Genomic DNA, 17,495 nt, shown 5'->3' on the forward strand with positions numbered 1-17,495 from the left:
GGGCTACATATGAAAGAACATTCTTGTTTCACTGCTCACATATTTTATTTTAAGATAATTAAAAATTATATTTAGTGCCTGAGAATTTCAGATTTGAGGAGTCAATTAGCGTATCTCTACAAACCACTGTTTTTCCATCGCAGCTACATCGTAAACATTTTCTCAAGAACCGCCTAATGAAGTTGAAAACACTTATTTCAAATTTATCTCTCTCAGCCACTGGTGTTCAAAGTAGATCTGTGAATAAAATCTGGCTCTCTGCCTAACCCTGCATATTTACAATACTCACACCATTCCAGTATGTCTAGTTGAGACACTGTAGAGCTAAACAAAATTCTCCAAAAATGTCAGTGAACAAAGTATGAATATGATGGGGTAATTAAACTTTAGAATTACTGATTCATATCTCATATGTGGTTCCTTTGGTTTCTCAGATGTATTATTTTCTTGTAACTGATCAGTATTGCTCTGTTACAGGAATATTAATTTAAGATAACACACAGCATACACGATAATTTCTTTTTGGTTTACATATATGACATGACTTCTAATATTCCCATGAAACAGATTAATTTAATATATACTGCTGGGACTTAGAAAGAAAAAACTGAGGTTCTGGAACATCAACCAATAGAAAGGCACTTTCTGTAACACTTAACTGTTTCAACATTTCTCTCAGATTAGGCAATTTGTATCTATTTCATGATTTGCATTGTGTTCTGACCCACAAGCACAAAGCTACTACACTAACTGCTACGCTAAGTAATATATACTGTTCTACACATCCAAAGCAACTTTAACTAAATACAGGCCTACTCGAAGAAAAAAAAAAAAAAAAAACAAACAATGAAAATTAAAAAAAACCACCAAAATCACTTTGGTCTCATTACACAAAGGACTTTGAAACATCACTTTGTTTGCAACTATTGTTTATGCTGTTCCGGCACTTTCTGTCCTAGCAAGACTTTTTGTCTTTCTTACTGCAAGATGAATATTTCAAGATGTGCTATAAATCAAAACATACTGGTCATGCTTAGATGAATAATTCCTAGTGCTAAAATACACCGGAGCAGAAGTCCAGCAGTGGAAGTACTCTAGTAGCATATGACAATATCAAGTTTCCCTGTTACATTAAGATCTAAGGAGGAGTGTACATGATGAGCCACGAAGCAAACAATGCACTCTTACCAGATTATAAAATCCCATTATGTTTTTAAGACACAATGTGAACAACTCTGATTTGGCTCCATATACAGCCAGGTTATGTTCCCACCAGGAATCCAGAAGAACTGCATATACTAAGGATATATATTTACTTTACACAGATTGACTCTATATCCATGTTACAATACAATTGCAATGAGTGCCTCTGCAACTGCCCTAAGTTGAATTCATTTCAGACTCTGAATTACTGAAGTCATTAATGATGATATTAACTGCTGAGTGCACAGATCATTGTTCAATCCCAGGCCACACTTACTGAAGTGACTGCCACACAGCCAAATTTTCATCCTGAATACTTCTGTCTCCCATTAGACGGCCTATGGAGCATTTTAAAACTTGGACAGCATATGAAGTACAGCCACTGTTCACCAGAAAGCCAAAATTTCTATTGAGTACTCCTTTTGCAGAGAACATCTTATAACATTAGGTATCTTCACTTTCATACAGATTACCACACAGAGTATTTTTCAGTTTACAAGAGACAAGCTATCATAGAAAGTATCATCAATCAAAACACTCGGAGAGGAGAAGCCAGATGGGTTCTGTGAGAGCAAATGCTGTTACCAAGACATCTTCTAGGACACACAGAGAAAAGCAGTATTTCAGAGCTCAGTCCCATGTTAGGAGAGTCAGGCAAGCCTACAGATTGAGCTGAAGTAATTTAGGGCTGGAAGCAAAGTGCTTTTTCTCTTTCTGGAGCTTCAAACCACGCTGCAGTTTCAGATCTTTCTCAATTATTTAAAATGCACGAAGCAGATCATATACAAGCAGACCAAGTTCATACTCTCCAGCCACTAGCAGAGCAAGTGCTCGGACTTTGCCTGTCCTCATGGATTTACCGGCTTTGAGAGCTCTGCTGCCCACAGTAAACACCAATTCTCCTACCTTTCTATCTATTTCCAGTCTCCATCCTATTTCACTTTTGCTGAAAGTTCTGGTAGTTTAATTTATTTTTATTATTGTTTGATCTCGTTTATCCTGTCCTTCATAATTTTCCCAAATAGTAAGAGCTGAGAGGATTTCTGGTTTTTTCACTGTTGAAAACACAAGGCAAATTCCCTCCAAGGATTGTGAGGTCTGGCAAGTATTCTCAATGACAAAGTAGTTCGCTAGATCTGTCAGCGTCCAGCAGTGCCACACAGAATTGTTTATTTAAAAAGAAGGTAGTCAACATCACTAGCTGCCAGGCAAGCTTTAATTTTTATGTTTTTATTGCCAGTGCAATAATGCTTTCAGCCAGGCACTTTATAGGTGGTTATCCCAAGCATTTATTTAATTTTTTGTCACACAGCTCCATAGCATTGATTTCTAACAACACAAGCAAAATGCAAAAGAATATATTTCAAATTACACTTTGTAGAATACAGCATATTATACTAAGACTGAGAAAGAGAATTCTCTTTTCAAATTGTCTGCTTATTAATTAGACATGCTAGTTTGATCTGACCTTTTTTTCCCTGGCTGACACTTGTATAAGCATCTTTAGACTAGACCTTGCAAGATGCTGCAGGGCTCTGACCCCAAGTAAAAGCAGATGTAAACATGTACCTACATTGCATGGGACATGTCCATTCCCAGAAACTAAAATGGTTTTCCTCAGAGGCACCAATTAAAAACTCCTGATCAAAACTGCAAATGAACGCTCAGAATCTCACCTAACTCAGTTTCCAGTGTCAGAAAGCTTTACCTGTCCTGGCACACAATCACTGTCATCACAGCTACCCGTGACATGACACGAAATGTTCATTAGTTTCAGCTAAAGAAGTAAGCGATTCATCTGCTGTTAGGCAACTGAAGTCCTTTTTTATCTGGCAGTACTCTTAGCAGGGAGAAGATACCTAGAACATGAATACCAGAAAAACTCCTTCCTGGACACAAAGTTTTTCAGTATTTCCCATGTTTTGTCATGATATCATGAACTATTTTCAGTTCTATAAATTACTGCATGATACCAATCTAGCATAATTTGCTCTTTAGGCAGAATTTTGTTTAAACAAAATGAAATTTAATCTATCTCTGAATGTGCAATGCCTTAAAGTGACCATGGGTGACAGGGATCTAACTTTCTGTATTTGTTTTTTTCCTTAAGAGCTAAGTTTTACTATGCGAACAGAACCTGGAAGGCACTGGCAAAGTTGTTGCACCCATTTCCTCAAAAAAAGCGCAGGAGTTTAACACAACCCAGACACAATTCCAACACTCAGAGTACCCTAGAAGTCCAAAAGCAATCAGGAATATGGCAGTAGAGAGTAAAGGCATCCCTAGGGTTTTTTTCCCCAACTTCCTTAACTGGCAACACGTTTATTTTAACAAACCCAAAAACCTTGACATTAATGCCCAGAGATGAAACAACAGCCTATGCTACATTGCATGGCATGAAAATCCCACTAGTTCCTCCTTATCTGAGCTGTGTGAGAAATATTTCCTGTCAGCTCCAGTAGCAGCTCTGCCAGCTGAACAGTGAGCGTACCCACAGAGCGAGCCTGCCAGGTGCCACCAGAACCAGGAAGGACGCTTACCTCACATGCTGCTTTTAGCGCTGCTAGCTATTCGAAGTAAAACACAAACAGCAAACACATATGGTTTAGGAGTCAAATGACCCCCAAAGGACAGGAAGAGGATGCATGAATGACCAGCTCTTGCTAACAAGACTAAGTTACAATAACGGCTTCCCTCTTGTCATTCTAAAGGCACAGTGGATTCACTCTGTTATTTGAAACTCATTACAGACAACGAAGTAAGTTTACAACTGCCACACAATCCTTGTCTTTTACCTCTATGCTGATACTTTCTCTTAATTTGCATTTAAACTGAACATAAAGACAAAACACTTTTTTACATTTGCTTTTTTATATTGCATCTTAATACAAGGATATAAAAATTATCATCATTCTTCAATAATGCAACTCCAGTCCTGGAAACAGATGCCTTAAAATGTTAAACTTTCTTAGGCAACTCCTGAGGGAAATGATTTTGTGCCTTACAACCATTATCAGCACGGCTTCTCTGTGTCAAGTGCATTCAACATGTAGCATCAGGTATTGAAATACAAAGTCAACTGATTTTTGCATTTAGCTTGTCCTGTAACACAGCAAAAGAACTGCCTCCTCCCAAAAGCAAACATTTGACTCAGTCTACACAATGACAACATAACTTCAAAATATTTAGATGGGTTCTAAAACGGGCTCAACTGGTACAACAAATAAAATACTTGATGTGAACAGCATCTACAGTTGGATGAATAGGAATTTCTTGTTCTCTATTAGAAGGAAAGCAGAAGTATTAATCATTCTTTGCATCACTCTTTCCCGTTCTGGGTTTAAGGAAAAATGAAATGGTAAACTAGCTATGGCAAAATACCTTGGTTATGACAATTATGCCTCTATAATGATTAAAACTTGGCATTAACTAAGAAAGTTTGTAAAAATATGTCCTAAAGTAAATATAGAAACCCTAACTAATAGGCTATTTTCAGTTTGTAATTTTAGCTAAGTTTTCATCTGCATCTAAGTACCCACTCAAATGTGCAAAGAAAACAGATCCAGATTCAAACTCTAGGAAACGTAATCTAAGGGCGTTGTTCAAGCCTTATTTCTAATTAAGGATTTAATACTTGGACAGTACCTTCTAAACGAGGATTAAGAACGTTGCAAAGGAAGACAGTGTGACTATAAACTGCTGCCTTGGCTTTCCCTGCTCAGGAAGTGTGGATACCACACCCAAAATCTTGTTCAGGCCTTTTTTCTCTCACCACTTCTGCTTTTTCTCTTCTCTTCTCCATATAAAGTTCAGTATCAAGTTTTAATCTTTTCTCCTAAACCAGAATCACAAAATATAGGAAGTCTTTGTCCGCCCAAATTATTTAATTCTAAATGTAGAGATATAGTTCCAAGATACATGGAAAAACGTCAAAGTCAAATATAAGAAGTTAATGTTTTCACATTTTAGTACTTTATCTGTCAGTGACATAGAATCTTCCATCCTATATGCCTGTAAACATCATGTTTTTACCTGGATCTTGGAGTTACAGCCCATCAGCCTATCACAAAGAATACGGATTCTTAACACATTAGTTGCAAAGAGGCACTACACTCAAATTGCTCTTAGTACACAGTATTATTTTAAGAATAAAAACAGCACTTTACTGGGAAAACTTATTTTGGCTTCAGGGGTTTTTAAGCCCTTCATGAAAAGTTATATAACTCTTCCCTTTGTAGCCCTGATCATGTTTTATTTTATTTACAAACAGAAGTATCTATCCCAACAGTTACATGATGAGCGCATGCATCTACATGTATCTGCATCCCCAGATAGTATCACCAGTGGCAAAGGAAAGAGAATTAAAAATACTATTTCTGTAAACCAGACAGGAAACCCTACACTTCAGCCTGTTCAAGTCAGTGCTAGAGAGAGAAGTGTCTTATGGCTTTGCAAAAAGAATTTTAAACCTTGAAAGTTTAGCTAGTTTTCAAAGCTTTTAAAGCAGATTTTAAATCCTTCGCACATGAAAAACAAGCCATAAAACTACGTATGAAGAGAGCTAGCAGCATAACATTATCTCCTTAAAGAACGATAAACCTCTGTGCAAGATGGACTGTTCAGTGTGTGGGAGGGCAGAAGCATGCTGACATTAGCTTAGAAAAATATGCAAACTCTTAACACTTCTGAATGTAAGCAATTTAAAAGCCCGCAAACCACCCCCCAGGCAGCCATATCAAATAATTAAGTACTAAAGGAAACTAACATTAAATTTCAAAAAAGCACAAGAACATCAACTTTCATACTGATTGACTATATTACATGATACAGGTTGCTGGTTTCAGCTTATATTTAGCTACATTAATACTAGAATGTTCATTCTACTGAACTTTATACAAAATTCTTTTCATAATAAGTCCGTATTTATATTAGTTAACTCATCAAGTTTTTCCCCTTTTAATTTCACTGCCCCAAACCCGATCACACCGCTGAAAGAGGCATATGGCATTACATGAAAAAATGACACAGTCATGTAAATGCCTGCAGGGAATAATTCATCTCTACCAGCATTGATACCACAACGCCTGCCCCCACATTACTACAGCTGGAATCTCTGGAGCAGAGCAGAGCCTACGGCTCCTCCCAGGACTGTCCTCTGGCTGCCGAGCAGTAGGGTCGTCCCTCCCCACCAAGGCCTCTTCTCCCCTGTGAAGAATGCAGGGGAGATAGGAGAAAGGGCTTCCTTGACCTGTTTCTCCAGCAGCTCTCACCCTTCCCCCTCCTACACACACATATCTGCACCCACCTCCAAATTACACATACATCCAAGAATCTCTGTAGGTTGGTGGAGAAAAAAAAAAAAAAAAACACCACACAAACTGTAGGAAATGAGGCACTGAAAAACAGCAACATTTTCCTCCACATCTTTGCATCTGTGAAGAGAAGCTGAAAGCTGGAGTGACTATCCTCCATTTCTCAGCCTCTGGAGAATGAAAGGAAAAGGTAAAAAGCATCAAGTACCAATCTTTATCTTAGATGCAAAATCATAGTTGCCTTAACTGTTTTTGTTGTTCTTCATTCTCCAACACCCACTCTTTGCTAGCAGCAGTCCAAACACACAGAAGACATTGTTCATACCCTGAGGAGCTTTCCAATTAAATGAAAGCATTTTTAATATAATGAACGCATTCATTTACATACAACTGGAGGGTTTAAAGAATATAATTTATGAAGGACTTGCAGGTATGCTTGGTGCTTACACATGAGCGAGCTTCAGCCAAACTCTGGCTTATATTCCCTGGTTTTGTCAAAAAGGATGGAAGTGATGCACAATCTCAGGCACTACCTCCTTTTGCCCTCAAAACTTCTACATAATCCTCCACAGAAGACTGTGAAATACTCTGCTCCTAATCAATCCATAATCCTGTCAAGAAACCAGGCTAGATTAAATGTCCTCTTCCAACCTTTTTAGATACCACTACCTGAAACTTTCAACAGGAAAAACAAGAAACCATTACGGCGAAGTAGCACTAACCTAAATATAAGTTTATGAGTTGGGGCTGAGGACTGTGTAAAACTTAACAAAGCTTCAGATGACTATGGAAAGATTTTTTTATATATCAAAACTTCATCTAAGGCTATAATCAGATAGCCCATGTTCTGAAATGTCATTGTACAAACTGAAAAAATGCATCTTTAACTTTTTATTGGTGTAAAATACATTCTAATATGGTAACACAATATTTGAGACTAAGAATCCACAAATAGAGACCTGTAAGAAAGCTTACCTAGTTCATAGGACACATAGTTGCTCTTCATAGTCACCTGAAGCACACAGCGTGCTTTAAAAAGTTAGAGAAACCTAACGTTCTGTAGGCTAGTACTTATTTAGTATCCTTCCAGTTAAAACCAACAGTGGAAAAGGCTGGCAGTATATAGAGATTATATCAAAAGTTTTAATTGCTCTTAAGAAAAAAATTCAGCAGACTTCATGTATTACACTGACAGAATTATTTTTTCTAATCAGTTTGAAGTGATGCTCTGCAAAAGAAAAAAAAAAAAAAAGTACGGCAGAGGAAAAGAGTTATCGGATCAGCATGTTACACCCACAGGCTCAGAGTCTGTGGTCAATAAACAGCTCTTTACAGTGAAGGAGAAAAAAAAAAAAAAGTGCTTGCTCTGATCACAATCCTGAAAGCAGCACTGGAAGATGCTTAATGAAAATCCTACCAAAGCTAGACAGCTTGCCCATGGACAGAACTACCAACTGCATCAAACTTTTCTTTAGAATTGGGTCCTTCCTGGAAGGTACTTATTAGTAGCTTACCGACCACAATCAAACTTCATAAAAAACAATTTTGCATTTCTGGCCTAATTCCTGATTTAATTCATACAGTTCTTAACTCCACCAATAAATAATTAACTGGTTTTCATGGCTTTTGCTTGAAAATTCAATGAAAAGATGACCCTGTAAAGAAAAATAATTTAGAGATCATGCATCACTAAGATTTATTATCATTCTGGCACAGGCGAGATAAACTACAGGAGTTATTAATACAATTAAACACAACCTATTAAACACCTTCTCTGAAAATCACACATCTAGCCCTAGAGCTATAGAAGGCTTCCTAGCATTTAAAGAGGAAATAGAGACAAAGCAACCAAATTTCAAGCCTTGTTCAAACAACGATTCTTTCCTTGAACAGAAAATTAACCGGTATTTCAAAGGGGTTTTCACGTAAAACTTGGTCAGGACTGAAGCAGTCCTAGACACAAACCATGACGTTTCCTGGATCCACCAGCATGCTCAGTGGAGCCTTTTTGTTGCCTTTCATATGTGCTATAATCAAAGAACATAAAGGTGTAGCAAACAGCACTCTCTTAACCACACAAACTGAAAGCAACTTGAGTCACCTTCTTCTTGGGAAACCTTGGACAGAAATGATGAAGACCTTATGTTCACAGAAGTTGCATGTTGTTTTCTACTGCTAGCTGCTATATTCGCATTGCCTTTTGTGTCTGACCTCTGCAATCCAGTGTTTAAAAAAAAAAATCAATACAGGACGCACAGTTTATAGAATAAGTTAAATTACCAACTTTATCTTCGCACTTTGAATCAAAATCTAAAGTTCAGGCATACATGCGTGTACACACATACTGTGTATGTTTGTGTGTGCACAGATACATAGGTAAGTATACACTCTTCACAAAGATTACAGTGGCATTAGTATTTTGGACACGTCTTGTGGAAAAGTTCAGAAACATCAACCTTCCAGAAATTCAGTTTACTTTTCATGATGGAAGGACCTCGATGGGAGGAAAAAAAAAAAAAAAGAAGAAAAAAAAAAGGAACTAAAACCCTGCAGACTGCTTTGATTAGCCCATTTCTAGGCTCAAGTAGCTTACAGGACCAGGTATAGCATAACTTTCAAGAGACAAGTGAATGCCAGGAGAAGAGTAAAGTTGCTGTAGGTGCAGCTGTCGTACAATCTTGAACCAACAGCCTCATGTAAGACCATGCCCTCAGGACAACTGTAACACTGCATTACTTCCAATACCGAGAAAGAGTGATTCAGCTCAAAGTGCAAAAAACTTGCATCTTTTTACCCTAAAGCTAAAGAGCAACGCTCGTCCTTAAAATAACACAACAGTTTGATAATACTAGTGTCTGTTATCAAGCTGTCCTCTGGGTCTATAAGTGAAAATTTAATACAGAAGGCCAGCTGATTATGTTAACATGGGCACACATTTTTGCTCTTTCTTTTGTTTGCTTACTCATTAAGGAATGACATGGGAAAGAATTACGAAAATCTGCAACTGCCTGGGAGGCAATGAAAAACCTTTTGCTATAAGGTGCTACTGACACTGAGAGCCAAATTGACAATTAACAAATATTGGTCTGTTAGAGCAGCTTAGCACACTCATCTCCCAGTCGCTTAGCAAACTGATGAACAGAAGTTAATTCAACCCAAAGTTCTGCGAGAATCGGGTCATGAATTTTCCCAAGAAAAAGCTGTCACACGAACTAGTTACTATGTTTCAACATATCATGTTAATTGATGCTTACAATTTTGATCACACTCAAAGGACTGGAAGTTATGACATGGGCCACAGTCTGATTTTGGTCCTAAAGGTCATTTTCACCTCTTTAGAATATATGCCCCAACTGCCTGATTAAGCACAGCTGAAATGCAACTTTCAAGGTAAAGTCTTAGGTGTAGTATAATATCAAAAGCATCATTTACTCTGAAAATACAGTAAGCAATACATTCCAAATTGTTGAGGGAACCATATCCTCGTTTGTGCTAAGAGTAGGCATTAAGCTGTTCTAATAAATAGAAGGTTTATTTTTTTAACATAACCTAAGTGATGAATAAACAAAGCTTGTCAGTAACAGGAAAAAATGTTACAATTCATGCTATTACTTCAACGGACTGCTCAATTATAAGAATATTTACATAAAGAGTGCCCTTTTTTCTCTCCTGCCCCAAAAACGAGAAAAAGGTTAGAAGGCCACTGTAGTGCAACACTATTTTGCACTCCTGTAGTTTAAAAGAGAGAAAAAGCAAGAGAGCAGCCCAAAAGGAGGAACTACTCCGTCAAAAACACAGTACTAAAAAAAAAGTATTCAAGTACACAAGCTACTCTTAAATCACAAAAAAAAAAAGTATCAAATGGGAAAACAAAATTTTGATCCAGCTATAACTAAAAACATGCTAGCACAACTGAGCCTGTAACCAATTCAGGAGCTACCTACCATACATAAAGTGATACATTTATATTAACCTACATGAAACTTCAGGTGTTTACACTGAGTAGAAAACAACGTTGGAAATAATTAGTGGGATGATTTAAGATCAAATTTCATAATACATATAAACCTTGCTGCATTTCATCTATATATGATCCTTTATAGCTGAAAAAGCCCTAGGACATTGTCAGATCTGAAAAAATAACATTGTTAACCTAAAAATACTTTTCCAAAAGCACAATTTTAATAGCAAAATTTTTCATCATATCACACTGTTGCAGGCATATAATGTCCTTATAAAAACACCATCTTATCAATAGCTACACATGCAGTAGGACTACCTAAATTTTTATTTATTAGAACAGTTACATGCTGGCACAGGGCAATTAAAATGCAGGAGAAAGCACATAACAGCAAAGCTTGAAAAGAAAAAGCTTAAAGATACATAGGTCACATTAAGGTCTTCCTCTCTCCTAAGTCGGCTTCTCCTGCTGCTCACTCATGCAGGGAGATCATAATTTTGTGGCTGTGATATTTCCACGGCAACACTGGTGACAGTGATGTCACAAATTCAGCCCCGACATAGCTTCAGGATCAAGTACAAGGAGCAGATGGGATGCGAGGGAAAAAGCCCCTATTTAAACACAAATCTCTTTCATAAGAAAGAAAGAGGCATGAGCAAAGAAACAGGTGAATGGATCACGTTTTCAAGTATGATATATTCAAAAGATTATCCTAGCATGAAAATCTATTTAAAGGCAAGACCTACAATACAGGGTAACTGTCAAATTTGTTAGGCCTTATAATAAACCAACCTTGAAAGCTCCCTGTTTAGCATGACAAGCCTTGTGCTCCATTTCTAAAGTGGCGGTGAAGACAATACACTTTTGTCCCTTGTGAATTTCCTTTAAATAACTTCAACATTCAGATATATTAATTTGATACATCACTGTGCTCATCATACCATACGTAAATACGATGTCAAGCCCTCACTGGAGTGAGTTTGTTATCCGGATTAGATATAATATGAGAAAAATTAAAACAAATCCCAATCCCAGATGAGTCACCAAGTATAGCAGGACAGTAACTGGAATATTCAGCCAGCGCAATTTGATTGGTAAAAGGGGACCGTACTTTTGTGTTGATCTGCAGACTCATGCAAGAATCGATACAACCTCCAGGCCAGCTGAAACACCCCTAAACCCCCTGCCGATCACACCCAGCAGACTCCAATGCTACTGGTATCAGACCTCCCTTCTGCCTTTGCCCGCCCCACGGATGAACAGCAACTGAACCCACGTGGCGTAGAAGGGGTGACAGCAAAAACTGGACTAGAAGAGGGTGCACCCACAATATGGTCACAAACACAGTCTCCACATTAACTCAGGTCACAGTTCAAGAGGATACACAGATTTCTTAAAGATGCTACTCTCCACAGAGGACAAAAGGCCCAGCAAGGGAGGCTGGAGAAGTGACTATGACCAGAATTCAGGCATGGGCGGTCATTCACAGAACTGCAGGTAATGGGAAGTGGTTTCTCATGGCAGTGGAGGCAGAAAGATGAAAAAAAAAAAAGTCAAAAAGGAGACAAAAGGAATTAAAAGGATACAGATCCATGTTCTGACCAGAAGGAAAAAACCCACATTTTTTCAAGATTTCAAGATGAAGACCTGAAAAGATTATCAACAGCCTAGCTCTCACGAGGGAAAGGAAGAACAGGAATAAAATCTGCAGGTTGAAGCTGGGCCTAAACCGGGATGTGACCAGGCCCCCAGTAAGGGATGTCAGGTGGAGGCAGAGACTAAATGCACAACACAAGTGCAAACAGACCAGAAGTAGCTAAGCAGGGTTCACAGACATCATCTATGAAATTACTAAGGTAAAAACTGCAAAAGGGAGAGAACAGAAGGTAAAATCTGCCACAACAAAGACCAGAGAATTAGGAAGGCCCATCTCCTTCCCCAAACCATGACTGTACCAACAGCAAATCAAAAGAGCAGGCAATACACAGAAGGGATGCTGGCTGGTCACAAAAAAAGTGAAAATACCCAAGGACTGCATAAGGACCAAGTTATCATTCCACAACTGAAGAGAAGAGAAAGAACTTGAGATATCAATAATGTATAACATATAATACAACAAGTACAGAAAAGTCTGTTGGGGTTGTCAAGAAAAGACCTAAAAAACTACAGCTGTTTAGCTTCAACAAAAATGTTTTTCTTAAACATATTAGCACATACCCATGACACCAGCAATAGAACTGTTGGCTGAAATTAAAAAAAAAGGAATAGTTTGGGGCTGTAAACTTCTACAGGCTTCTAACTTGTTAGAGTAATAAACACTGGAAACAGCATCCATCAGCACAGTAGGATAAGATATATACTCAATTTTAAGATGTAGTTTATTGTTTTTACAATTGCAATTAAGACACAGCTGTTGCAGACTAACATGACTACAACACTACAACACAACCCCAGCAAGACTTCTTCTCGCCCTGAGTTTTTATCAGGCCAACCACCTCAGGTGAGAACATGAACCAAGTTCCCCCAATGGACCTTCTAGAGGTCACTTTAATTTCAGCACCGGAAATCCCATCTTCTTTTTACTCAAGAGGAAAAAAGCCTCTGTCGGATAACTCTTGCACTACTACATCTCTTCTGCCACATGTTTATAGAGACATGAAACCGATGGCTAATAAGCTCAAGTCATCACTCGTTGTTCGTATCATGTATTAAACCAAAGCAGCTGCCAAACACAAGCTAGAGAGAAAGTCTGTTTCTGTTGTCCAGAAGAGAACTTACTTTGTCCCTATCACACTGATCAAAACTAACATTCCACTGATAGACAGAAGTCAATTGTTCTGCTAAAATGAAATCTTATACAAAATCAAGATTTTAAGACTTAAGAACTGTAGAAGATGCATTTCAAGTCCAAGCTTTGCAAGTATTTCTCTCAGAACAAATATATTTTTACAATAGCCAAAATGAAAATACAACAATAAAAACCCACACCAACTACGAATTTACACATTAATAGATCTTAAAAGGCAATAAAATAACCACAGCTGCGTTCTAATACAATTCAAATCCAACCGCAATTCAAAACATAAGATGACACTAGACCAGGATGCAAACTATTTTTTTTTTCCACCTCTCATTCTGTAAATAAGTATCAATAGGCACAGTATATTACCTTCATTTTCAGATGCTTGGCATTTTACTTTCAGTACCAAATCAAAGGTACGTTCTGGATTTTCCCTAGAAGAAGTAAACACAATTGATTAATCATATATATGTTTCAGATAGTGTTTCTACCATGTTGTACCTTTTCCATTCTAGTTCTACAGAATAAAATTTTAATAACAATTTAATAAATAAATAATATTAAAATAATACATATAAATATTAATTATTTAATAAATAAAAATTTCATTAAAAATCAGATTAGTTCTAAGGAAGAATCAAAAAGTCACATTTCCCTATACACCCTCAAAAAAAGTATAAAGAAGATAAACAAGCTAAACTATGTGAGTTATTCCAGTGATACTGTCACTACCTTATACATCAAATAGCTTTTAAGTCATTCCATCCTACCACACCTAACAGAAAAAAAAAGCGCTACTAAAATCCTTATCACTCAATCTGAAACATATTAATGGCATTGTGGGCAGCCTTTTCTACAGCTACGTTTTATTTCTACTTAATCGAATAGCCTATCATTAGGCTTTCATTTTAATTCCACAAATTCATCCACTATCCTTTAAATACCACCACAAGACTGAGAATCACTTCGCTTCCTCTTTCACAGAAGTCTGATTGTCAGCTTTGAATTTAAAGACTGAATCTCAGGCCTGATTCAGTGAGTGAGAAAACACTAATGCACTAACTAGGGATGAACACGATCCTGAGCTAGCCACGAAGACAGGGCCTCCCCATCTGCATCATGGTCAGCTCTGAGTGGTGACCAACGCCTCTTTCACCTCCCCAGTAAACACACACCTGACAATAACAAACTGCATATGCTAATAGCAATTTGCACCCAACCTAATCCCAAACCAAATATTTATTAAAACAGTTCTAAATGCCATTATTGTATCATCCACCTCTCTCTGCCTACCAAGCACACCATTATTTATATTTTAAAAAGTGGTGTAACCGCACCTGAATCAATTATCTATTTAACCACATAAAAGGCTCACGCTTGAGCTCCCTTCTTGAGTAACGCTCCCACTGAAGCCAGCTGGAGTTTCAGGCAAATAAAAAAACAAATTCAAGACTTAGTTCCAGGTTTCTAGAATGCTTCAAATAAAGCACGCAGCACATTAACACGCTGTTGTTCCTTTAAAGAAAGTTTTGAATGGAATCCAAAGGCTGAGCTGGGGGAAATTTCAGCTGTCACAAATTAATTGATTCAGTACGTGCTTTCACTGACCTCAGCACCATCATCAACTGAGATATACAATTATAGTCTAATTCAGGTTATGGAGACATAACCCACCCCTATGACAATCTTTCCTTGTATCGTATTTTAAAGCATTTAGTTGGGAAAATCCTGTATCTACTGATACTGTGTGCAGGAGATCAAATTCTGCTATGAGTTACAACAGCCTAAATCCAGGATATTGGGAGATTTACTCTGGTATTAAAAGTCCACCCATTGTTCCTCTGGCTGGCAAGCGGGTTCAGAATGAAACTGATAAGGCTTGGCTTCGCTGAGCCACCCAGAAAAGCAAACCACAAACATCCTTCCTTTAAAAGAAGTGACATCTCCCCGTGATGTTACTCTAGCTCAGACACTGGGTTTATACCCTCAGGCCATTTTCCCCTTCAATTTCTTCCTAAAACCCCGACCACACAATGCTGCGCTTTTAACGCAAATCGCAAATCGGTTAAAGTGTTACAAACACCGAATGAGGGCTTCTACCTCAACTCCTAGTTCAATTACACTCATGAAGCAAGCTCTTTGAAGTAACACTGCTTTCTGTCTTTCACTATACCACTCGAAATCTGCTTTTGCAGAAAAATGCTTCTAAGTTTACTCTTCACTTCCCACTACGCTTAGAAGTGTCAAAAATGTGTCAAACTAATCTGAGAATTGTCAGACTGTCTCTCATTTCCTTTACAACTACCCAGTAGCAGCCTGCTTATTCATCATATATTTACACAGAGATTCTGGCCAATTCCTGAAACCCATGTTTAACATCTTGTTGGTCTCCAGTGTCAGCAAGACCGGGCAGCTTCTCCTGACGGCTAAGGCTGGACAGCAGCGCTTCCAAACACCTAAAAACCTCTTTTGCACCTGCCATACCATGATGGCAAAAAAAGGGTTTGTAATTACTGGAGAGATTAATGTCGCAAACCGTAGCCCACCAGCTCCTGCGGGCAGGGTCGCTGCGGGCAGCGGTACTGCCCAGGCCCAGGGGGCTCTGGTGGCCGAGGCAGGGAGCTGGGCCCGCGGGCTGCGGCCGGCTGGAGCAAGCTGCCACCATTTCCCGATCCCCTTTCACCGGCCACAGGCCGACAGGGAGCAGGCACCGCTCTGCCCGCCCCCGCGACCTGCCCGGCACCGACGCCTCTGACCCGGCGTGGCCGGCGGTTGCGAGAGCGCGTTGTCCCGCAGCTGCGGGAGGGCGATGGCAGGGCAGGCGTGCTGGGGCCGCCGGCGGGCCGGGAGGCGGCGAGGGGCGGGGGAGCAGCCGGCGGCGCTGCGGCCGCCTCCTCCCCTGCTCCGGGCCGGGGCGGGGGGCGCCGCCCCGCCGCCGTGCGCTCCCCGCTCCCCCCCGCGCCGCGGCTCCCGCCTTGGCCCGGCCCGCAGCGCCCGCTCCCGGCCCCGCTGCCGCCCGCCCCGCTGTCACTCAGCGGCCGCGGCGCGCCCGGCCCCTCACACGCTCCCGCCGGGTGGGCTCCCCCCTCCTCCCCTCCCTCCCTCCTTCCTTCCCTCCCTGCCGCCTAGCGGGCCCGGCAGGCCGGGGCGGCTGCGAGGCCTACTCGCTGCCTGCCCGCCGCGGAGCTCAGCTCGGCCCGCCGTGCCTGACAGCCCCGCCGCGGCCCCCGCCCCGCCGCCCGGCCCCTCGCCGGCCGCCCCCCTTCACTCACTTGAACCTGCTGTCCATGGTCACATCGCGGGCCCCCGGTGGCTGCTCCAGCGGCCCTCAGGGAGAAGCGCCCCGCCCGGCAGGGGCGAGGGGGCAGCGCCAGCCCCTCTCCCTTCGGCGGCGGGGGCGGCTCAGCGCTGCGGCGGCGGGCGGCGGCCCATGGCTGCTCCGCTCCCCCCCGGCTCGGGCCGCGACTGCAGCGGAGCGGCGGCACCGCCTCCTCCCCCCGTCTCTCAGTTCCTGTTGCAGTCGCTCCGGCACCTTCTGGGAACCAGGAAGCTCCGCGGCGGCCCGGGGAGCCGCCGGGGCCGGTGTCACCTGAGCCCGGCGGGGGAGGGCCAGGGGGCGAGCGGGAGGCGGCGGGGGGCCGCGGGGCCTGCCCCCGTCAGGGGCGGCGTGCAGCCCCTGCCACCGCGGCAGGTGCGCCGGACCGGGCCCGGGCGGCTGCAGCCGCTTCCCGGGGGCCGGCCTGTGCCCGCGCCGAGGCCCCTCGTAGGTGGGGCAGGGCAGAGCAGGGCATAGGTAGGGCAGCGCCGCGGCGGTCACGTCGGACCTCACGGACACCTTCACCCGCTGCAAAACAAGATCCTCGGCTGAGTCCGGCGAGTGTGTTAACTTACACACCCCAACATCCCTTTTACATTCGTTATGCACAGCAGGAAAGCGGAGCTTTTCATACTAAAGGTCATAAATGTTAATTTAACCTGCGGTAATCTGTTTAGCTTTTCTTTTTACCGACTACTAAACAAACAGTCTCCCAAACTGCCGAAGAGGTGGTGCAGTGGGGGAAGGCGCTGGAGTAAGCGCACCGTCCCGTAAACACACATAAAAAGCTTTATACCCTCGAGTGTTTCCAGTGAGTTTGGAAAGGAAGAAAAAATAACACCGTTCTTGAGAGGCTTCCAAGTCTCATTCAGCTGAGAGGCACTGAGCAGCCAAATTCCCACC

At 41.2% G+C, this 17,495-nt stretch overlaps 1 protein-coding gene across 2 annotated transcripts in view; it reads right to left on the bottom strand.

The window, feature by feature from the left end:
* The window catches only part of DENND1B (DENN domain containing 1B), a 159,575-nt gene extending 143,010 nt beyond the window's left edge, over positions 1-16,565 (bottom strand). The window contains exons 1-2 of one of the 2 annotated variants that reach the window (XM_086462730.1): positions 16,549-16,565; positions 13,646-13,710 (exon numbers count right to left, since the gene is read on the bottom strand). In XM_086462730.1, the coding sequence (XP_086318856.1) occupies positions 13,646-13,710; positions 16,549-16,565 (82 nt within the window). Of the gene's footprint in view, positions 1-13,645; positions 13,711-14,451; positions 14,472-16,548 lie in introns of those variants that run through there. The other variant, XM_086462729.1, reaches the window with a different exon arrangement.
* Positions 16,566-17,495: the final 930 nt, after the last annotated feature.

Source organism: Leptosomus discolor, chromosome 3 (assembly GCF_034619465.1).
Source record: "Leptosomus discolor isolate bLepDis1 chromosome 3, bLepDis1.hap2, whole genome shotgun sequence".
NCBI classification, from domain to species: domain Eukaryota; kingdom Metazoa; phylum Chordata; class Aves; order Leptosomiformes; family Leptosomidae; genus Leptosomus; species Leptosomus discolor.